The sequence below is a fragment of the Paroedura picta genome, chromosome 2 (assembly GCF_049243985.1).
Source record: "Paroedura picta isolate Pp20150507F chromosome 2, Ppicta_v3.0, whole genome shotgun sequence".
NCBI lineage: Eukaryota > Metazoa > Chordata > Lepidosauria > Squamata > Gekkonidae > Paroedura > Paroedura picta.
This window is the reverse complement of record NC_135370.1, coordinates 40,202,853-40,227,439: the sequence shown is the minus strand read 5'-3', so window position 1 is coordinate 40,227,439 and position 24,587 is coordinate 40,202,853. Positions and strand designations below refer to the sequence as shown.

Here is a 24,587-nt window from a genome sequence, read left to right as displayed (position 1 = left end):
TGTGGTCATATCACCTGATAAATGTTTAACAAATTTAAAAGGTGGATTAAAAATTAATTAACTCCCACCCATCCAGGAAACCCTTCCAGGGCCGTCAAGATACCCTGGTTGAGAAAGCCTGGTATATACTGCCTCTCCACAGACCTGCTGTAACTGAAACACAGAGGTCATTCTCTTTAGGGATAACCTGCCAAGAGCTGAATGTAGCTGAGACAGATGCCTTGGGGGAAAAGCCTAGACCTATAAATGCATCAAAATAGGGCAATATGATTCAGAGGGTAGACCAAAAGGCACCAATGTTGGGTTTCAAAAGAGATAAGAGAGACCAGAGCCAGTGTGTTATAGTGGTTAAGGGCAGTTCTCTAATCTAGAGAACTGGGTTTGATTCCCCACTCCTCCATGTGCAGCCAGCAGGGTGACCTTGGGCCATTCACAGTTGTCTTAGACCTGTTCTTGCAGAGCACTTCTCTCAGCCTAGCTCACAGGGTGTCTGCTGTGGGGAAGGGGAAGGTGTTTGTAAGCCACTTTGGGACTCCATCTTCTTCAGGGTAAGAGCATAATACCTAGCATAATACAGCAGGATTACAACTAAATATTTATATCCCACTTTCTTCCCAATGAGATTCAAAGCAACTTACGCTATTCTTTCCTTCACTTTAGCATCACAACAATCACCGTGAGAGGTATTGTTATGTTGAGTGTGACTGGTCCAAGGGCACTGACTGGGGAATCAAATCTGCATTTCCTATGGAGCCATGCTGGCTTCCACTTCATTCAGAAGCCAGTGCCTCTGCTCATGTCCAAGTGTGGAGTGCAGGAGCTGAGCAACCCGCCACTGAACATATTGTTTTGTTATCATTACCCCAGCCTTCTTAGCTCAACAGCACCTGCAGAGAACGCACAATCAGCAGTCTTTCATACAGGTGAGCTGACTCTAAGCTCAAACACCTGGCAGCTTAGGTGCATGGGCAACTCTTGATGCAATAACAGATCACCAAGAAAACTTGCCTTGATCAAACTCCTTCTTTATGCACAGGGGCGAGCCCAAAATCTTGACACAGCTATTTGATGTCCCAGTTGAAGGGCACATGAAAACAACTTGCAGCTGGGCAATCACTGCCTGTGCTTCAGGATCATTTTGGGGGGGGGGGGGTGGAATTTTTATTAGTGCATTGGAGCTTTTGGATGCTTGGCACTAAGCAACCAGGAAAACACACCATCTTCCCCCAGGGTCACAGTGGGGTCATTAAAGCAATCAAAATATCCAGCTCATAAAGGCAGCCAATTAGAGCCGCTCTTTTGTCATGATGCAAGCGGTTGCCTAGAGGAAGGCTAGTGTGTCCCTCAGGAACCCCCAGAAAGCAGAACTCATGAGTGAATTTATCCCCGATTGGAACAGTTCAGCTGCTATTTTAAAGTTATCAGAGACAAATTCCATGTACCATCCTTTTAGTAATTTTAATGTTTATAGTGCAACTGGGGGGGGATCCCTAAAAACTGCAAACTAGCACCAAAAAGAACAAGCCAGATAGGAACTCCCCAACATATGCTACTTATCCTCTTCAGTTAAAGTATTTTTGAGTGTTTTTTTATATTGCTCCCTTACCTGCACTCTGAAATTACACAGCCCTATTCTATCACATGACATTGCCATCTTGTTTTGGAGATCCAATTTAAGACTTCTCCCCTTTATGAAAAAAACTGGGGTGGGGTGCCTAGTGAGCATTTTAATGGTTTCTGTTAATTCAGTGAATCATGCACATTTAAAAAAATAATAATAATTCAAGTTTCACAATAACTTACCACTTTTACAATAAGTATCAAATCTGGGCTTTTCATTCTAAGAGAAGTAATGGTTTAAGTAATGCCAGGTAACCAACAGAGTCATACCTCTCCTCTCCCCCAGTCCAATAAAGTCAATGGACTTAGAAGGTCATAACTCTGCTTAGGAGGGATCTGTGAATCCTTTCTGACTGTCCAGTCCTAATCATAACTATATTATTATTGTTGTTGTTGTCATATTTATTACCCACCACTATCAACAGAGCCGTCTCACAGCGGGTTACATAACAGTAAAAACCCCACATAAAATACATAATATTATTAATCCCCCTATTAAAATTATATTTCCCAGCAGCAAAAACCTCTCCTCCCACCCCCAATCAACCAACTCCCTCTCTGTGCATCATGGGGGTGGTCTATGGGTGCCGGCAGTCCACCACCAGATGATGGTCTGGCCCAGTGGTGGTCTAACCTGGAGGGGTCCATCTGATCTTCCGTGCCCTGGCCTCAACTGAAGACTTGGCAAAAGGGCTCTGTCTTGCAGGCCCTGCGGAACACAGGAAGCTCCTGCAGGGACCTCAACTCTTCCGGGAGCTCATTCCACCATGTTGGGGCCTTGTTTGAACTACCAAATGGAACTACACTATTTTATTTATACTTTAACTGCATCTCAACAGAGCTACACAGAACATTGTCCTTGATATCATTATGTCTTTGCTTTCTGCTATCAAGACTTTAAAAACATGAGTCATACTAGTTGTCTGAGCGTTTTTAATGGAAAATGTATTACGTTCTGGAAAAAAATGGTTAAAATCATCTTTAAGGGGAGACTTGTATGGCTTTAGAAGATAATGGATGGCAACATCTTATGCATACTTAAGCCAGATGGACCTTGTCTTTAACTATTACTTATCCACTGTGTAGAGAAATATAACTTTATTCTCCCCCCCCAAAAAAAGGAATCAGACAGATCTAGATCACACTAGATAAGTAGCAATGCATTGTCAATAATTAAACATTCAAGTGTTGGTCTGAAGTAGCACAACAAAAGTCCAACAGCATCTTTAAGACCAACAAAGATTTATTCAAGGTGTGAGCTTTTGAGTGCATGCACTCTTCCACAGACAATAGAACAGGGATCATAAGAGTACAAACATAAGGCAAAATTAAATTGGAAGCTAATTAGTTAACTATGTCATAACATCCAAATTAGGCAGTATGATAATTCTTTGCTTTAAAAAGCCAATCAGTCCTATTATTATTATTATTATTATTATTATTATTATTATTATTATTATTATTATTATTATTATTATTATTATTATTATATTTGTTTCCTGCCACTCCCTTACGGCTCGTGGTGGGTTACAGTATCCTAAAATCCCCATTAAACCCCATTAAAAGACAAGAAACATTAAACATTACCAACATGGCGGAGATTGGGTTCAGTTGTAGTTCGCAAAAACATTGGAGAAACCAAAAAGTCAAGGTCAGTAATTAACGGTAGACACTTTAGCTGCTGTGAAAAGAAATAATTAAAAGAGACTAGTTGCTTGCCCCATCTGTCTCCACCCAAGCATGGAAGCATCCCCAACAAGTGACAAGCTGTGCTGAACAAAAACTGAGTCAAATTGCTACTTCAGATCAACATGACTACCCACTTGAATCTATCTTATTGGAAGCCGTGCTAAGTTTGTTATCTTGTCATCTTGTCCTGAGACAAGAGAGTGAGATTCCAAGTTACATTATATACTACTTACATCACATTATAGACACATTGTCGCAAAGAAAATAAAAAGAAGAAACTTCTACTCTGTGCAGTATAGTAAACTATCTAAGGAGGTCTGACACTTTCTTCTATAAATAGAAGCACATCCTTTCATTTATACTGTAATATTTTTGCAATGCAGCCAGCATCCTGTTTTCCCTCTGTAAATGCAGCCATGTAATTAGTATGCATGCTTTCTGTATCAAAGTTTCCACAAATACCTTCCAGTATTACCTTCCAATTTTGCAAGCATTTCATTGGGGGGAGGTGTTTGCTGTTCAGCTGCTAAGTCCAGTTGTACTCATGAAGAAGAAGAAGAAGAGTTGGTTCTTATATGCAGCCTTTCTCTACCCGAAGGAGTCTCAAAGCGGCTTACAATTGCCTTCCCTTTCCTCTCCTCACAACAGACAACCTGTGAGGTAGGTGAAGCTGAGAGAGCCCTGATACTACCGAAGAAGAAGAGTTGGTTCTTATATGCTGCCTTTCTCTACCAGAAGGAATCTCAAAGCAGCTTACAATTGTCTTCCCTTTCCTCTCCCCACAACACACACCCTGTAAGGCTGAGAGAGCCCTGATATTCCTGCTCGATCAGAACAGCTTTATCAGTGCTGTGGCGAGCCCAAAGTCACCTAGCTGGTTGCATGTGGGGGAGCGGGAAATCAAACCTGGTGTTCCTAACCATAACACCAAGCTGACACGTACTTCTTTTCCTTGAAATTAAAGGTTTGTCCACATCACCAAATTTTCACCAAGCCTGTGGAAATTCAGTGGTTCGCTACACATCGCTTGATCTGTTTCCCTTCTTGCAAATTCTGACTTCATCTCCCCATACAAAATATCAATATCATTTTAAAGAACTGTGTGTTTTGGGCCAATGTCTTCAGCTACCCCACTTCTCAACCACTGCTGGGGTACGTTTCCCTATTTTTCTGGGCAAATATACATCTATTCATTATACAAACCTCAAAAATTTATTCTTCCAGTTTGCTCCCTGATGAGGGAGATTATGCTTTCTAGCCTTGCAGAGTTTACTCTTTCACAATCCATCTCAAAATGCCACCACACCTTTGGGATGGAAAAGAAATCAAGCCTGCAATCACAAGAGGAACAAACATGTATGTACAGGAAATGCACAAAGATCAGCATCAAGGTAACGAAGGACAAACATAAATAAAAGATCAGGTTGGTATCTGCAGCAAACAAAATGCTTCGTATAACTTCTAATCAAAGCTTCTTGAGCCACTACCATTCAACTCACACTGGGACTTTTTCCACCTTTGCCTTCTCACTGCAGTTCCCTGCAATTTAAAAAGCCACCCCTCAGGGTGAGGGAGCCATCCAAAATGACATGAGATATAGCATGGAGGAGACTGAAATTGGAACAGAGAACAGATCCAAATCTAGGCCGTCCTGCCTCCCTGTATCCTGAATGAACAGATGCGCCTTTCTCTCAAATAAGGGCACCCTTGCATTAAAAGCCAATGGAGGTATTTATTTCATTAACACAGAAAGCTGTCAATAGTATTCCATAATAATAAATAATTGCTCTGACTAATAAAAGCAAGCTCTTTATTAAAATACGGTAAAAAGCAGCCCAAGCAATTTCCTTGCAAATATTTGCAAATTTAAAAAAAAAAAAAACAGCTCTCTGACTTCACGCCTCGCCCTCTCTCCTGGCTTGTTTCTTCTACTTTCAGAAGTTCTTGGCTATTTCTGTGTCGCACGATTCCCCTAATGCAAACACGGAGCCAAATAGTAGCTCATATAGACATGATGCAGAACTAATACATGTGTCATCGCGTAGTAATGAATACATACCATTCACATGATGCGCGTTTAAAAATAAAAGGCAGAAGGAACAGAACAGATGACAAGTCTGATCCATGTAGCATTCTCAACAGAATATTAGCCAAGTTCAGAAGTTCCCAGCCACGAAGATTAGCCAAGCAAAGGTTAGCGTTTAATCATTCCCGTTTCTCAACCAAGACTCCTTTTTTTAAAAATCAAAGGACAACAATCTCAAAAGAATCCTCAAAGGGATGCTATGGATCAGAACTTTTAATCCTCCCCAGCAGAGGAAGAATCTGTAGACCAGGAAGAGGAGGAGATCAACTCTCAGGAACCAGACTGGGAGGAAACAGCCGGCTCACTGGACAGTGACATAACAGAGAGGAAACAGGACCTTGCCTCCCTCCTCAGGCTCTGAAGACACCAAAGAACCCAGAGTCCTTGGCCACTGCCATCTAAATCACAAGTAAGGGGGCGCACATAAATAAATCCCACAGCCCCATGATAAGAGGGCCTGCAGGGTTGTTTCATCACAGTTTGGGATAGCTGGAGGGTTCAACTAGAATCTGGGAAAGTCAGAAACTGTTATGGAAGCTTACAGGGTGACTTTAGGCCAGACCCCTCATGAAGGGCCCCCAATCTTTTTGACCCTGTGGGCATCTCTGGAACCCGTTGGGCACAACCACTGGAAGCAGAGTCCCACACAGAGAGTGCAGGGAGATGGGGATAACTTTAAAAATATCTCAGGAAAGGGGGACAGAAGAAAAAGGACCCATGAGATGGTGGCAGATGCCATCCAAGCAATGTTATTTTAGTCTGCACAGCCAGTCAGATCGCCAAGGGGCCATCAGAAACTGTGAGGGTAACAGTACTGCCTAGCCTCACTCACTCTTCGAAAACATTTAGCAGGCAACAGGAAAGGTATCGGTGGACCCACCACTGGGGATTCGTTCTCTAACCTAATCCACAGAGACTCACCTGTTTGGAGAGAGGCAGCCTGCCACAGTGGGCGGAAGCTAGATCCAAGGCCCCACCTGGTTCCAAAGCAGCCTAGCTGATCTGTGGTGCTGGCTGTTGGGCTGTGCTGTAGGGTGGGTAGTTTGGACCGCCCCTTCACACAGCCCAAGCCAATCCAGGAAGAGCCTCTGCCCAGGTAACCTGGCTGTCAGGCTGTGCAGAGGAGTGGACAGTTCAAACCTGATCTTCCCTGCTCCTGCTGGGGCTGGCTGCACGCCAGGCTCGAGGACGACAAAGATCGATTTCCCTGGAGACAATAGCTGCTTTGGAGGGTAGACTCCACAGTATTATACTGTGGTTCCGCCCTGCCCCAAATCCCACCCACTCCTGCTTCCTCCCCAAAGTCTCCAGGTGTTTTCCAACCCAGAGCTGGCAACCCTATTCTGGAGTAACTAGGTTGACCAGTGTGTGAGACAGGATACTAGACATCTCCCAGTGGGGCTGGAACATTCATGTGGGAAAGATTATACATGTTTTTCCTGAGAATTCCCTCTTCCATATCAGCTACAGTGACATGACATGCTTGATGAGGCCTTCCTTGTCCCTACATGTGTCCCCTTGCCAAAAGGATAGGGTTCCAGAAAGAGATTTGGAATCCTATGTGTGGAGATTCCAGTGGTCTGATAAACGTGCCTTCTGACGTTCAATCCTTCCAATTATCGATTAAGCAGCATAAAGGAGGTGGAGGAATCCTTTACTGAGCATCTGAACCCCGTTCCTAAAACTGCTTCATACTTCTTTACATAACAAGTGATTTCCATGTGGAAATTACTGCTAGAGGTGGTAGTGATGGCCAAAGGCCAAAACATTAGATAGCTTTATCAAAAATAGGTTCATCAATGAGTATTAGCTACCATGAGTAAAGAGAACTTCTACACTCAGAGGCAATGAATAATAGTGCAAAAGCCAACAACAAGGAAAGGCTTTAGCCTCTATGCCCTTCTGTTGGCCCTCCAGAGTAGGGATGCTGGTCCCCAGGTGGGGATCCCCCAGGTTTACAGCTCACCTCCAGGTGACAGACATCAGTTCCCGTTGAAGTCCCTTCCTGCCCCAAATCCGTCTCTACCCTCAAAGTCTCCAAATATTTCCCAACCCAGAGCTGGCAATCCTACTCCCGGATACCTTGTTGGCCGATATGTGAAACAGGACGCTAGACTACATGAATGACTGGTCTAATCCAGCACTGTGGGATTGATGTTATTAGTTTGCAGAGAAAAGGGAAAGGCAAGAAGTGGAAGCAAGTTTAGGCTGCCTTCTTCCAGTAATCACAAGATGGTTCCCAATATATCTGATGGTGCTGGAATGTTTATGTCGGGGAAGGGGGGGGGGAGGATGAAGTCAAAGTATGTATCTCCCATATATGGCTCGCATAGGGAACACTGCCACCATGACACACTCCAATTGGAGACCACTGGCAGTATAACTATAGACACTAGTCGACACCAGTGCTGTCGGTATGCTTCCAATTCATTGCGGTTGAGTATTTTAAATGTCTTTCTTCTGCTGAGGGAATATGCAATCTCTCTCTCTCTCTGTGTGCTGCCATCACATCAACATCAGCAGTGTGCCGGAACCACATGGCTTAGCACATCTACCCATTATCATCTGTCAGCTAAAGAAGAACATAATATAATGAGTGATCACAGATAAGGAGAAAGAGATAGAACAGCAAAGTAACATGAACGACCATGTTCAGAACATTGCCGGGTATTTCCCAAGGCAGATCCAGTCACTTCGCAGTGTTCTGCATCAATATATTTTGAAATTGTTGGGTTATAGGTACAGAAATGTTATTACTGAAAAGAATAATCTATACCAATTTCCTAAAAGACAATCACAACAGTTGGCTTTGGGGGTTTGTTTTGTTTTTAAGTCCAGCATCAGCTCATGGGATGCCCCCTGAATGCATTATTCAATCATACATGTGAAAACAGGCTTTTATTAATATAATAATAACTATTAAGTGGCACCCTTCTGCTGTTGGGTCTTCCTCCAAACTTCTTGATCCATCGGTCTGCCACACTATTTCCGGTATGCCAACGCTTAAAAGATGGAGCATTCTAACATTACAATGACACGCCAGCTTTGTTATCAGCCAATGGTAGTATGTGGACACATCTGGATCTTATCTACACTGCACGAAAGAAAAGTAGCAGGACATAGTTCAAGTCAAAGCAGATGCAATCTGCATCAAAATAAGGCCATCTGTTCCACATCAAAAACTCAAATGTTTGAATTTTAAAAGCACTAGCCACATTAAACTTCTAAGAAACAGAAGTAACGTCTTCGTTAACACTATCTATGTGCACATTTCGATATATCGCCAACGGGGATCCTGGCCATGTGCCATCTAGATAAACCAGCACCAGAGACCAGCAGAATCAGTAACTCATGATACCATGCTAAGAACACTTTCCTGAGAGTAAGCCCCTCCAGATAGATTCGAGAATGATTTTGAGTAGAACAGCTTCTTCTTGAGTAGAACAGCTTCTGGCCTCTTATCTAACACTGCCACGACTCTGCTGTGTATTTGAAGCCAGAAAAGATTAATAAATTGATTTTAAAAAATTATAACCTTTTAAAAGTTAACAGTTATAATAACTTTTCTAAAGCAGTAAACTTTAAAAAAAATCCAAATGCATTGCACATATGTCTTGAAAATAAAGAAACCCTCTCTTGAAACCCTCTTAGAAACTTGTGAAAGGCTGAACTGTTTGCTAAAGAAAGAGGGTTTCTGCATAGTCTCACAAATGTCTCTTACAGCTTGACCCTAGAGGTCAGGAATTGGCATGGGCAGCATTTGCTGATCCACCTGGGTGATCTTTCTGCACCTACGCTATGTAAAAAATGTGATCCCTGCAACTGGCTCAGCTTGTTAATGATATATTTAGTATTCCACCTACCAGTTAAAGAACACACCCATTTACCTTCCTTCTCATGGAGAATACTGATCTGCCCAGGACCTATTACCAGTCCTGGTTTCTCCTTGACATTATTTACTTTTGTTAGATAGAGATGGATTTGGGGAAAGGCAGTCCAATGACAAAGGAGTGAGCATTAAGCAGTAAGGGAAACTTCCAGACTGTATTCTTTCCTTGAGTCTCTCTTGAGAAAAACAAATTCTCAGAACAGCTTCTATTCAGCCCCTGTCTACAAATGTGTGTCACATCTACAGGTTGTAAGAGAGATCCTATCTGGAATAATGAGCATTAGTACAAAGGCAAGCAATTTATTGAACATCATTTTTGGAAATAATAACTATCATACTATCATACAATAACTATGATAATAACTATCATACCACCTAAAAGTACTTCCAACAACTTGCGCCTCTGATTGGCCCTCACCAGGGGAGCATTCCCCCATAGGGTGAGAGCTCTCCCCCACTGAGGGCCAATCAGATACTCTTCCCCAAAGCCATCCTTCTCCTCTTCCGCCTCCTGGTACTTCCCATGAGACAGCAGGAGGTAAACTGTGGGGCAGTCCATGTACCCTCCGCCTCAGACCTGCCACGCTCCCTCCCCTCCTGCCCACTGGGAGGCCAGGGAAAGCCTTCCAGCAATGGTCCATGCTGACTGCCCTGCTCTCCCCAGACTCCTGTCCACAGAGGAAGATGGGGAAGGCTGGCCAGTCACGCTCCATGCTGCTTGTGCCACTTTTGCCAGCCACCAGGATAGAGAGGGGAAAGCCAAGCAGCTGCGTTCTACACCAGAACCAGGCCGCCCTCCTGGCCACTTGGGGAAGGAGCAGAAGGAGCAGAAGGCCCAGCACAGGTACACTCTGTGCCTCCTCTGCCGATCCCACCAGCTCCTTGATGCCAGGAGAGCTGGGGGGGGGGGAGAGCGGCTAGAGGCCCCAGCTCATTTTAATATGGGCTTCACTACTAGTATGAATGTTATGAAATGTACATAATACACTATAACTGTACAATTAATTTTATCTTCATATGACCATATGGGGGTCAGCAGACAATAAATATGAACTTCTATGTATAAAGAACCTAAGTAAACTGAAAACTTTGTATTAAAATAAACCTTTTCAAAACATAATCTGATAATCTCGATCTCACCTGGGTTCAAATCAGTCTAACCTTGTTAAAGTTGCTCAGGAAACAGCCTGATAAGATATTAGCTTCACCAATGAGTTCTCTCCTTATTTACTGCCAAACAGCATCTTGACAGCATTAAAACGTGAGATTAAAGAATATGACTCATGGAAACGAGTGCATATTCAACAGCAATTATTTTTCAGAAATTTACTGTGATTTGTAGTCAGCAGGCCAAAGGCAAGCAATTTATTAAACACAAAGGCAGCATGCAAACACATCAGCCAGAAGGTCAGGAACAAAATACTTAAGTCAATGGGTACTAGACAATCAAGAATACATTTGTAGTTCATTATTCCATTTATGGAATTCCCACTGCAGCCCTAAAAATGGCAGTTTTCAAGATGCTTTGGGATGGCCACTCAACGAGGTCTTTTAAAGTAAAGTAATGGAGTTCATTTGCAAAAATTCTAAATTTTACAGACACTGTTTTTGTCGAAAGGTTTGAGATTCCCATAAAAGGGGATACAGAAGACTGGCTTTCCTATCCTATGGTCTTGAAGGGGAACAAGTGGGAACAATTCTCAGTATGATTTTCCAGAAGAGATCTGTGACCACACTAGTCAAGTTCTCTGTGTTACTTTCAACAATTTTTGTTCATAAAACCTGTATGGATTTTTTATTCTAACAGTGTTTTCTATTAATCTTACCTTCATCGTAACCATTACTGGGGGAGGAGAGAGCCACAGTAGGATAAGTCAAAAATGTGCTATGCATACACACTCACAACACACATCCTAAAATAATCTCCGGCAATCAAACCAGGCTATAGGAAACCAAATGGCACTTTAATGTCTTCTATATTTATAATTCCCTAACTCTCTGATTCCAGTCTGATGAAGAAAACAGGGGAGTCAATATTTTACTCCTCAAATTTAGACAGGAACACAAAATTGGAGCTTAAAATAGCATCTGTCATCAATGGAATGTATCACACGGTTGGGTTCTGTAAAGGTGTTGAATGAAGATTTCACTTCCAATGGCCATCTATGCAAAACAGCACAGTCACACTTCTTGGTCAGCTCTTCTCAGGAAAGGAATAACAACATATTTACAGGTCCTCTCAGAAAGGTCAGGAAGGAGCCACAAGGACACCTATTCACCTCTTCACAGGATGGCTAGGACAAGAGTAGGAAGGGCATCTAAAGACTGCTGCCCAGACATTCTCAGGGACTGGCAGAAAACCTTCTACATAGGGAGGCTTTGCTGATTAAAGAGGCGTCTGCGAGGCAGAAACAGTAGGGATCCAAGCTGGGGTGGAATAAGACTGCAAGAGAGTTCCTGAAGAAGGCCAAAGGAGTGCTGGTGAAACTAAACTTTCATGGCAGAAGCTAAGAGAGAATGTATCTAGCCCAGTGGTGCTCAACTTTCCTAGTGCCACGATCCTTTAATACAGTGGTGACCCCCCCCCACAAGCATCTCTGAAAGTCGTGTCCGTGGCAGGGAACAGCTACAGTAGAATATTTCCAGGGGCTCACTGTACGTTCACACAGGGTGAATTGCAATAGGTCAACATGATCTGAGTACTCAAACACAATATGAAGGTGTTTTAGTCCAGACTAGTCCTTGTATATTCAGGTCAAACCAAAAGGTAGTACTACCTCACCCCTTGCATACCTAACTTGTGGAACACACAGCCTGAGGGTGTGGCGATGGCCTTCAGCTCAGATAGTTTTGGACGATGACCTTTGAATCCAAGTTGCTGGGTTACAACGGTAGGTTTTGTCCTCTTTGTCTAAACTTGAAAGTCTTTCTAGGGGAGTGGTTCTCGACCTTCCTAATGCCGCAACTATTTTAATACAGTTCCTCATGTTGGGGTGACCCCCAGCCATAAAATTATACAAGTGTTCTTTCACAGAAATTAAACCGAAACTGACCAATGGCGTGAAGATCCATTGTTCATGATTGTATATACATTGGGTTTTTTCCTGGGATTTTTCAGTTCAGCTCTGCCTCTTGTCCCACCATGCCGATCTCGTTCTTTACCACTGCTCCAGACAGATGATATCATAGATATCACTGCTCTATCTCGCCCTACCCCACAAGGCTGTTGTGTAGATGGTGCCTCCCAGCCAAGCTGCTTGCCCTGCTGCAACCCCTGTGAAAGGGTCGTTCAACCGCCAAAGGGGACCCGACCCCCAGGTTGAGAACCACTGATCTAGAGAATGAAGCAGAGTTGTTTTCTGTTGCCCGAGAAGATCAGACCAGAACCAGGACTGAAATTCAAAAGAATGTTTAGCTGAACATCTAGAAGAAGTTCCTGACAGGGTGGTTCCTCAATGGAACAGCCTTCCTCAAGAGGTTTATTTTATTTATTTATTTTTGAATTTATATCCCACTCCTCCCAACTAGTATTGGCTTGGGAGGCTCACAGATAAAACAACAAAACCCCCCAAAATACAATTCAACATTAAAACGTTCCCCATTCCCACAATTAAAACTAGCATCAAAACTAACAGCAAGATGGCAATACAAACAAGACATCCCCATAACATCACTGCGCCAGCCTCAAGCTACTATCATGGGTCACGATGGTATCTCAATGGTTGAGATCTTTGTGGCATCGTATCTAATACCTAGCATTCTGCATAGGGCGGGACCTCCAGATTGTAACACTGGGCATGCCTCCCTGACCTGGCGGAAGAGCTCCATTTTACAGGCCCTGCAGAACCCTTAGCTCTTCCAGGAGCTCATTCCCCCAGGTATGAAAAGGCCCTGGCCCTGGTTGAGGCCAGGCAGATGTGGGTTCTCCTTCTTTGGAAGTTTTAAAACAGAAGCTAGATAGCCACCTGACATAAATGTTGATTCTGTGAACTTAAGACAGATTGTGAGTGGCTGGGCAGAAGGGACTGCGCCTGTGATTGGTTCTTGTGGCCCTTTCTTGCATGCCCAGGAAAATGCCAATCTCTGCTTTGGGGTTGGGAGGCAAATTTCTTCCAGGTCAGACTGGCCAGGGAGTCTGTTTTTTTTTGGGGGGGGGAAGCATCAACTGAGCATGGAATTAGGGTCACCGTGGGTGGGCAGGTAGTTGTGAGTTTCCTACACTCTGCAGGGAGGTTGGACTAGATAACCCTGGAGATCCCTTCCAAGTCTATGATTCTAGAAGAGCAGGAACCAATTCAAACCTGAAACTGTTTGCAGAACCCACCTAGTCCCATGACAGTAAGATCTAACATGAAACAGGTGAATCTGGAAGGTTACACACCATAAGGCTACGCAGGACAGCTTCAAAGTTCTCTTGGTAGATACTCAATGAAAGCAGCCAGATTGAAGTTGAAACTTTCTCTTGAAAGCAACAGTGAGTCGTTTTGTAGATCAGGGGAAGTCAACCTGTGGTCCTCCAGATGTCCGTGGACTACAATTCCCATGAGCCCCTGCCAGCAAACGCTGGCAGGGGCTCATGGGAATTGTAGTCCATGGACATCTGGAGGACCACAGGTTGACTACCCCTCTTGTAGATGACAGAGCAGGGAGCAGATACTTCCCAATCAGGGGAAGGCTAGCGACCACATTGCAACAGCATGCCTGTTGGGCATTCCATTACGAAAGAAAAATGAAAAGCAGCTAAGTATCTTAGCTGAGCACCCATTTTGAAATAATACCACCACACACACCCTAGACCTTCGTTGACCTACCTGCCCAAAACAAGTAGAGTTTTGTGTGCATACTTGTTTAATGAAAATAAAGAAGCCTCTGGAGCTGACACAACAAATGGGTTATCTCACAAAGAACTCTACGTGTGATGTTGAATCAACTTTCTGAGTTCTGCCCGTGATTGAGGACTACCACAGACCACCTCCCCATTACCAGCTTACAGTTTTGCAAAAGGGGAAAGAATGCATCAGCAAATCTTGGAAAGGCATGATTTCCAAAGGTTAACTTCCTATGGACAAATTTTCTTCAGGCTACGCTTTGGCAAGCTAGGAATATTTCCCTTGTGCTACTGCTGAGTGCTGTTCTGTGCAAGGAACTGGACGGAAAAGAAGTAAAAACCAAATGCACCACACTACTATGAATGCCTAAACCAGAGCTTTTTGTTTGCCAGAAATATCCTTAGGCGTATTCCTGCCCCAAGAAAAAGTCATGCTGCTCAGGCCTGCCATGCTGTCATGATGCTTTTCGTGTTCTCATAAGTGAGCTCCACAGAATGCCTGCACTAGGAGAAGATGAGAGCCCAGGATAAAGAGAAGGATTTTGAATGACTGCACAATGCCACAAGAATAAAAGTCTTTATTAGCAGGCCAATAAAAAAATCTCAGCTTCATAACTTTTAGCCATCTAGGTAAAAAGAGGCGCCAATTTTAGAAAAAAACAGCGCTGACTTTATGAAGGAGTAACAATTCACAATATAAATTTATTTGAACAAGAACGGTGAATCGCAGAAGAGATTCAAAAGTAGGATTAGCAACGTAACACAGTTATCCTGACGGGGCAAGTAAAGAACTGAGTCACATGGAAAATTAGAAAGGCTGAAATATGAGTCAAGAGAAGACTAGACAGAAGCCCAAAGGAAACTCTGAAAAAAGACAAGCCAACAAGCTGTGTTTGCAGATTTGAAAGGCATTACAAACAAACTGTCTTCCAGTTGACACAATATGGTCTTTCATTGCCTTTTGCAAACAAACTTCCCTTGCTGTGAGCATCTGATGTTGATTCTAAGGAGGACTGATTTCTATCACGTTCACAATCCCCACTGCTAATTTAAAAAAAAACCTCTCAGCCAAAAATAACCTGCTGTACATTTCTTCTGCTTTTTTTATTCCGTGTCTTAAAGCAGGGGTAGTCAATCTGTGGTCCTCCAGATGTCCATGGACTACAATTCCCATGAGCCCCTGCCAGCAAATGCCTTGTTGGGAAAGTTTTATTATGAATAATATCTATTCAAATTCCCCCTTTGCACATATTACACCGAACTGATGCCCCAGAAGAGTGGTTCTCAATCTGGGGGTCGGGACCCCTTTGTGGGTCAATCGACCCTTTCACAGGGGTCGCGGCAAGGCGAGCAGCTTGGCAGTGGGGGTGCTGCCACTGTTGCCGCTCCATCTGCAGGTGCCCGCACTTGGCCGCCAGGTGCTCCAGCAGCCCCTCCAGCGCAGCACAGGCACTCCAGGTGGTGGCGGAGCTTGGTGGGACAAGAGGCAGAACTGAACTGAGAAACTCTGGAAAAAAACCAATTTATATACAATCATGAACAATGGATCTTCACACCATTGGTCAGTTTCGGTTTAATTTCTGTGAAAGAACACTTGCATAATTTTATGGTTGGGGGGTCACCACAACATGAGGAACTATATTAAAGGGTTGCGGCATTAGGAAGGTCGAGAACCACTGCCCTAGAAAGACTTTCAAGTTTAGACAAAGAGGGCAAAACCTACTGTTGTAACCCAGCAACTTGGATTCAAAGGTCATCGTCCAAAACTATCTGAGCTGAAGGCCATCGCCGCACCCTGAGGCTGTGTGTTCCACAAGTTAGGTATGCAAGGGGTGAGGTAGTACTACCTTTTGGTTTGACCTGAATATACAAGGACTAGTCTGGACTAAAACACCTGCATATTGTGTTTCAGTATTTAGTATATGTGCTTCCGAAGCGAGCACATGTGTTTGAGTATTCAGGTCATGTTGACCTATTGCGATTCACCTGAGCCCCTGGAAACATTCAACTGCAGTTGTTCCCTGCCACAGACACAACTTTCAGAGATTCTTGTACACTATTATTGTCTTCTCACTGAGGGACACAGCTTTAGTGAACTCCAGAGGTATTTTGCCAGTGCCTTGCAGGAAGGAACATTTTAAAACTGTTTCCCCATAAGCTTATTAATGGAAAGACTGCATACTTTAGCTTCTCATATGTTCCTAAAGCTACAAATATTAACCTACTTATTGCTAGGCACGTACACAGAAACACATACACACACAGTTGCCATGCTCATGCTCCAACGCAGCATTGCTTAGTATAGAAACAGTTTTATTTTGCAGTCTTTACACCATATTTCAGATCTATCAGTTTACCTACAAAGTAAACATTTTGAATAATGTTTGTAACGATTGTATTTGATACCATTGGACAAACAAAAGGCAGGTATTCTATACATTACTGTACATTTTCCTTTTCTCCCTTCATCTTTTTAAGGTAACTTTTTATTATTGAATTTGTAGCTCTGGTCTAGCGGTCTTGGGGCGATGTACAACAATTTAGAACCAACATGTAACAAAAACACAACAATCCTTTAAATCAGGGGTAGTCAACCTGTGGTCCTCCAGATGTCCATGGACTACAATTCTCATGAGCCCCTGCCTGCAAATGCCAGAAACTCGGTCAGAACAGTCTTGGGAATTGTAGTCCATGGACATCTGGAGGACCACAGGTTGACTACCCCTGCTTTAAATCACCTAAAACAACAAGCAGGGTCGTTTGCTCCCAGCCCCTGTCAAATTACTCACCACATTACTCCCCCATATTACCGCATCCAGGGTGTTCTGAGGGAGAGTATTTTTATTTTTAAGGAGGGGGGAGTCCATAGATGTTTCTGGTGGCCTGCCTCAATCAAACGCCTATCGGAAGAGCTCCGTTTTGCAGGCCCTTTGGAGTTCACTGTTAATAAATGGAATTTAAAACTGAGAATGTCTCAAAATTTAAGGCTGCCGAAACCACCAAGGAAACAGTGCTCAGGCCCTGCCAGGAACAACAATGTGAAGAGCCTGAACATATTCATGCAAACTTCCTATCACTATTCTGATAAGATGCTAGTTTCTGAATATGAGACAGAACATTATTATTTCAAGGAAAGTGCTTCTGTTGTTTCATTTCTGGCTGCTTTAAGAGGCACATTGTGAATCGGTTTTGTGAAGATCATTTTGCACATGATCCAACCAGGATAAAATTTCTATGTAGAAAAAGAACTGTGAATTGGTCACTGGTGTGGTTTTATCCCATATGACGGGATAATTTCCTACCCGGATTCGATATCTAAATAAGAAAGTAAAGTCTCAAACACTCTTTAATTGTAGATTCAACAGCAGCATGAAAGGGGCTGAGAGAAACTATAAAAGCTACTCATTCGATTTCAGAGAATAAACACTGAATTTGCTAAACACACAAACTAAATCAGCAACAGAAGCACTTTACTTGAAATTTTATGTACTGTTTTTGTCTTTTCATTCACAGATTTTACACTGGGCAGTTTTTTTTTTCAAATGATCCAGGCACCTGCGTAGCCTCATTCACACACAGTAAACACACACCCATGAATCTACTAAACCATATCTCATTGTTCCAGGTTTGGCACATACATGAAACTAATTCATCTGAGACTAAAAGAAGTAATTCATTTCTATGACATGAAGGAGAACACATCTCTCTAGGGCTCTGTTGTCATGAAAGGAAGAACAAATTTACCAACAAGGGGTAATGGTTAAGAGCTGCAGCCTCTCATTTGGAGAAATGGATTTGATTCCCATTCCTCCACATGCACCCAGCTGGGTGACCTTGAGCTAGTCATAGTCCTGCTAGTGCTGCTCTAACAGAGCAGTTCTATGAGAGCTCTCTCAGCCTCACCTAGCCCATAGAGTGTCTGTTGTGGGGAGAGGAAGGGAAGGCAATTGAAAGTCACTTTGAGACTCCTTTGGTTAGTGAAAAGTGGGGTATAAAACCCAACTTTTCCTCTTCTTCCTGATATCAGGGAAAAGAAGGGACCCATCTTTCTCCCCTCAATACACTATGTGGCAGTATACAAGTAATCATTATACACACGTGATGCTGTCAAGTAAGTCTACTGGCCTACAAAAGTCAGCTTTGTCTATTCCAGGCTTTCTCAGCCAATGTTTTGTGAAACCCTTGGGCTTCTTGACAACCCTTGAAGGGTTTCCTGAATGGGTGGGAATTAATTAATTTTAACATATATATATATGATTTGTTAAACATTTATTGATTGATTACCATATAAGGTCATGTCAACCTGCCCACACCCCATGGTCAATGATGGATCTGGATGGGTTGTGATTGGGATTGGGGATGGGCATGTACACAGCTATATTTCCCAACCATATCAAGCACGCTTGCGCCATTTCTGAGGTTTCTGGAAGCCTGAAGAATGTCTCAGGGGTTTTTCAACAGTAAAAGAGTTGAGAAAGGTTGGACTCTGTTCTGACTGGCAGTAGCTCCCCAGGGCTTCTGGACATGATCTTTTTAACTGGAAATGAACCTAAGACCTGCTGCACATAAAGCACATGAATCACAGTTCCACTTCCAATGGCTTCTAAATCTAAAATAAGAAAAAGAATACAGCATATCATACCAACCACGTCATGAAACTCTACGGAGCTCTCCTTTTTATTTAACTCTGTTGGTTACAGCAGGCTTAGGGAATGCAGGAATTGGTAGTAGATCCCAGACACCAAAGGCTGCTCTTATGTATTAATGAAAAGGGAATTCCAGATGATACCATATATATAAATATTGAAAGGATTCTCATACAGAGGCCCAAAGCACAGCAATGCAATTAGTATTTTGTACCTTTCAAGCTGGGAACCACAACACTTGCAGGACACAGGAGCCCTGTCACTGAGCTTCCAACTTGTGCATCCCTCCCCCCCCCCCCAAGTTACGAACTCCCTGGCAAATGCAGTGGTAGCTCTGGTTCTCCCCTCCCCATGGATGCACAACTGCTCCTCCACCTGCTCACCATAGGTAACAACAGCAATAGTTCCAGTTTTCCCAGTCACTGCAAGGGAAACCCTCATGATCCACAGGATGGGGATCCTAACCAACCACTAGCCTGCTTGACTGCAGCACTGCTCCCACCTCCAACTGCCTGGTTCATGGGGCACTCCCCCTCCCCTGTCTGGCAAAGCAGGGGGACAGCTTCTTCTCTTCCTCCTCCCCAGTTCATGCAGTGGGGGACAGCAGCTTCTGCTCCTCTTCTCTGCCCACCTGCATAGGAAAGGTCTATGGTGCCTAATTTTGAGTTGAGGTGCAAGGAGTCAGCTGGCTCCTCCCCTTCCATTCATGTTAAGTGTACATTGTCTGCACACACACAGAGAAGATATTCTTCCATTGGGGTGTGTTTTAACCATCTCTCCATCTTCTAACATTTTCCTGCAAACATGGAGGGAGCTGGCTCCCCTGTATGTGTGGAAAATTACCCTTGTCTCTAACTGGCCCAGTTTCCTGCCTCTTTCAATCTGCATGGGGGCCAGATTCAGCGAGATATGATTCTGAATATAAATGAATGCCCTGCAGACCATAACTAAGATATTTACAAGGGTAATAACAGATTAGGTTTAGCCCGATACATTAATCGTTTTTATCACTGTGTTACAAAGTGTTATCAATCAGTTTAAGGAGGGTTGCTTGTCACGAGTTTTAATTAACTAAGGTATTTTTAAATGATCACAAACGCTTGAGAATATGGGCTGTTTTGCATAGTACATAACTAAAAACATTAAACACATGCAAAATATGAATGTATAAACATACTGTTCAGATGCACATACCAGAAGGCAGTCACACTCTTGTGATATGGCAAGCAGAAGAAGAAGAAGAGTTGGTTCTTATATGCCACTTTTCTCTACCCAAAGGAGGCTCAAAGCAAAGCAGCTTAGTCGCCTTCCCTTTCCTCTCCCCGCAACAGACACCCTGTGAGGTGGGTGAGGCTGAGAAACCCCTAATATCACTGCTCGGTCAGAACAGTTTTATCAGTGCCGTGGCGAGCCCAAGGTCACCCAGCTGGCTGCATGTGGGGGAGCGCAGAATCGAACCCGGCATGCCAGATTAGAAGTCCGCACTCCTAACCACTACACCAAACTGGCTCTACAGCAGTCTTTCTCAACTATTTACCATTGAGAAAACCCTGGAACTTTCTCAAGGCGTTGAGAAACCCCAGAAGTGAAGTGATTGTGCAGACTATGGTTTGGCAGCATAGCTATGTACACATCTACATGGGGGCCCTCCCCTTCCCACCCCCTCCAGGCCCATCAATGGGCATCATCATGTTTAAGAAATTTTAAAATATATATTAATAATGATTATCTTTCATCCATTTGGGAAACTTTTCCAGGGCCGTGATGAAACCCTTGTTGGGAAAGGTAAAGTATGTGGAAGTAGGACAGGCTAAAAGCGTAAATATGGCTTTGAGATATCTTAGAGCCACAGCAGGGTTTAAACTGACCTGTTCAAATATACTAATTTTCCCCTTTGCTATGCGATTTTTAAAAAAAACACACAGAGGACTGTTGTGCATCAATCAGAGCAAATCCTTTAATAACAACCTTGACCATTGCCACAGGGAAAACATCAATGCTCACTGTACAAAATGCCTACTGGTGTCCCTCATTTTGAATGAGCAAAGACATCCTTGTTTGACACCAAATTCCTGTAATGCTCCAAATTCCTTTAACATTCCTTTTTAATGTCTCGGTGCAGCATTCCTATTTCCACACTGCCTCTGCAATGGTTTCTATTCCTTCACCTTTACCTATTGGCCTGTTAAGAAGTTTTCATCCAAAAATGGTGGAAAATACATGAAAGTAACATGATGAATGAATTGTCAAAGGCTTTTACAGCCAGAATCAATGGGCTGTTAAGAGTTTTCTGGGCTGTGTGGTTGTGGTCTGGTAGTTTTAGTCCCTCTGCCAAAGTAAGGAGTGTGTGAACAGTTGATGGGCATTTACTCACGTGTGGGCAGGGGTGTAATACATCACATTCCTTTCTGAACTGTTCAGGCTCCACGCTTTGGCACAGAGAGACTCCCAACTTGCTGTGTCTGACCTGTGAAGATGCCAAAAGATGTGTCTTTTTTTGTGGTTGTGTAAAACTTTCAATAAAAAATGTTTTAAAAAAAAAGATGCCAAACACAGTTACTGATGAAATGACAGGGGCTAAAACTACCAGACCAAGGCCACACGGCCCAGAAAACCTACAACATCCAAGCATGACAAACCTGTATTGCTTCTTCTGCCCCCCCCCCCCGGAAGAATCAGACCCCCCAAAAGATCTGAGAAGACAGGTGTTTCCACTTGCATTTTGCCAGCTACAACTGACTCATCCTTCGCTCCCTCTGGCTATAGGGAATGTGCCTCATACAGCAGGCTGGGAACATCTGGAAGCCTTATTACTCAAATCAGTCAGGAGCTATTAGGTTCAGGGATCATGTATTTCTTTTTCTTTCTATTTGCTGGAGGCTGGAAAGGTTAAGGGGGTTTAGGATCTTTCCCCGCTGCCTTAATTCTGCTCCATTTAATTCCAGGTGGCTATGTTAGGCTATAGTAGCAAAATGAAATGGGATTCCAGCAGGAAATGGGATTCCAAAGCACCTTAAAGACTAATAAAGCATAATTGTTAGATTCATGTGGGTAGCCGTGTTGGTCTGAAGCAGCACAACAAAATTGGAGTCCAGTAGCACCTTTAAGATGAGCCTCTTGTGGCGCAGAGTGGTAAGGCAGCCGTCTGAAAGTCTTTGCCCATGAGGCTGGGAGTTCAATCCCAGCAGCCGGCTCAAGGTTGACTCAGCCTTCCATCCTTCCGAGGTCGGTAAAATGAGTACCCAGCTTGCTGCTGGGGGGTAAACGGTAATGACTGGGGAAGGCACTGGCAAACCACCCCGTATTGAGTCTGCCATGAAAACGCTAGAATGCATCACCCCAAGGGTAAGACATGAATCGGTGCTTGCGCAGGGGATACCTTTTTAGCACCTTTAAGACCAACAAAGATTTATTCAAGTCGTGAGCTTTTAAGTTGGTCTTAAAGGTGCTATTGGACTCTAAAACATTCTGTGAATCAGAACTCGCTCCCTGAGATGCATGAAGCTCTCTGCCATCAGACAGAAATAGTAAACAGTATTCCATATAAGTATATCAGCCTAATGGCCATTGTGTGCCTCTGAGAAAATGAACTCTGACTCACCAAATCTTATGCTGAAATACATTTTGTTAGTCTATAAAAAGCTGCTGGAATCCTTTTTTTATTCTGTTTACATGTTCTGAAGCTGTACCTCACAAAGAACTACATCATCATAAATATAACGTAAAATGGAGCTGCATCTTAAAGTAACATTGTTCAGGTTTTCACATTCAATCAAAACTGGATACGGTTCAGTTGAGAGCAGAAATTCTTTAATCACTGGTATGTTAAAGAATGTAGGACTATTATTTCCATTAAAGTAACACAGAACAAACATTATTCACAGCGCTCTGAGGGACGTTCTGGGAAGTATTTTTAAATGATGGTTAGCCCCAATATAAAATTAAGTTCTCGGAACTGAAGTAGACAGGAATAATTTTCTCTACATCCGTAGCACAGGCCTTACAGAGTCAACCTGCATGTGGAAGAGGGACACAGTAGAGGTGTGACAAATTTAGAGCCCAGTGGCACCTTAAAAGCCAATAAAGTTTTTATTCAAGGTATGAGCTTTCAAGTGCAAGCACACTTCCTCAGATACAATGTCATGGAATGGAAGTAATCAGTTTGTACTTATAGGCAAAGTGGGAGGGTAAATGAACATACAGCATAATGAAAACAATTAGCAGATTCCAGAAATAAATTGGAAAAAACAGCAATTTGCATTTGTTTGTATTCACTTGAGATTGAATTGCATGGCAAACATCCTGGGTTCAATAAATATGTCTACATTAAAAGAATATGGGGCAAACAGATCATCAACTGCTGACTGCAGTAAGCTGAGACCTTGCCCTTCTGTCCCCTGCCTGCCCTCTCAAGCATGGAAGCATCTTGGGGGCATCATCTTCTTTGAAATAGAGTATTTGTATAACACAGTGGTTCTCAACCTGAGAGTCGGGACCCCTTTGGGGGTCGAACAACCTTTTCAAAGGGGTTGCGGCAGGGTGAGCGGCCCTTCTCTCCAGGGGGGCCCCCCAAAGTGGCTGACATCGCTCCTCTTCCATCTCATCCACACAACAGCCTTGCAGGGTAGATCAAGATAGAACATTCATCTGTCTGGAGCAGCGGAAAAGAGCGTGGTGGGACAAGAGGCAGAACTGAACTGAGAAACACCAGAAAAAAATTAATATACAATCACGAACAATGGATCTTTACACCATTGGTCAGTTTAGGTTTAATTTCTGTGAAGGAACACTTGCATAATTTTATGGTTGGGGGTCACCACAACATGAGGAACTGTATTAAAGGGTCGCAGCATTAGGAAGGTTGAGAACCACTGGTATAACAGAAGTTACACTCAAGACACTGATGTAGGGTAAAAGACCTGGGACTGATTTATGCTTCTGTGGGCTGCAGAACCATGCTGCACAAAATTCTTGTCGAAAGCCTCTCCTCCTGCCAGATTTCACCCTCTTTCATAATGCCATCAATCCACCCCAGTTCCTACTCACTAGCCACAACTGTAGCTTACTTCATTTTAATCCTGTCTATGCAAATAATAATGCCAAGCAATAGCTGGAATCTTTTTCTTTTAAAGTTGCTGAAGAAACCGTTTCTGTATTCATGAGAATCTTGCTGCACTCAGCCAAATCAGAAGAAGCAAACAATTCCCATCTGACAGTTCCCTGTGGCAACACCTCCCAGAGAAATGATTATTCTTTCCTCTTAATTACCAAGACCCTTCAGATCATCCACAAATAGAGAGCATTTACAGATAGCTAGCTGGCATGCAGTTGCTGTTACTTACTCCAAATACTTAAATCTTCGGAGTCTAAGCATCAGTTGCCTTGTTTCAATTTAATCCATATAATTACGGAAAAACAACCCAGGCCTTCAGGACCCATTTTTATGCTACAGCTATCCAACCACCTTTCAGAGGCCAAAGCACCACGGGTGGAAAAGGCACCAGTCTACATTTCACAGACTGGCATGACTTCAGACTACATCAGTGAACCTTACACAGGATGCATTCATTTGAAAACCATCCCAGCATGAGAACCTCCAGGAGATGGCTCAGACAATGATTCCTCTCCTAGGCCTTGCTGGCGCCTATTGTACAGCCAAAGAGATTATTCTGACTCTTGTCCAAATGTTCGATCCGGGAGGAGTGTCATTGAACTCCAGGAGTTAATAATACCTTGACTTTGAATCAGATGGAAAGATCCCTCAGTGACTTCTGCCAGAGCACATTCAATATCTAATAACAATAACAATACAATTTTACTTATAGACTG

General features: G+C 43.3%; 1 protein-coding gene across 8 annotated transcripts in view; it reads right to left on the bottom strand.

Annotated features, from left to right (window-relative positions):
• Positions 1-24,587, bottom strand: part of COBLL1 (cordon-bleu WH2 repeat protein like 1) — a 132,008-nt gene that overhangs the window by 91,488 nt on the left and 15,933 nt on the right. For 3 of the 8 annotated variants that reach the window (XM_077319862.1, XM_077319866.1, XM_077319861.1), the window contains exon 2: positions 21,133-21,225. The exons of 4 other annotated variants lie outside the window; for them this stretch is intronic. In XM_077319862.1, the coding sequence (XP_077175977.1) occupies positions 21,133-21,225 (93 nt within the window). Of the gene's footprint in view, positions 1-6,316; positions 6,337-21,132; positions 21,226-24,587 lie in introns of those variants that run through there. One more of the 8 variants, XM_077319868.1, reaches the window with a different exon arrangement.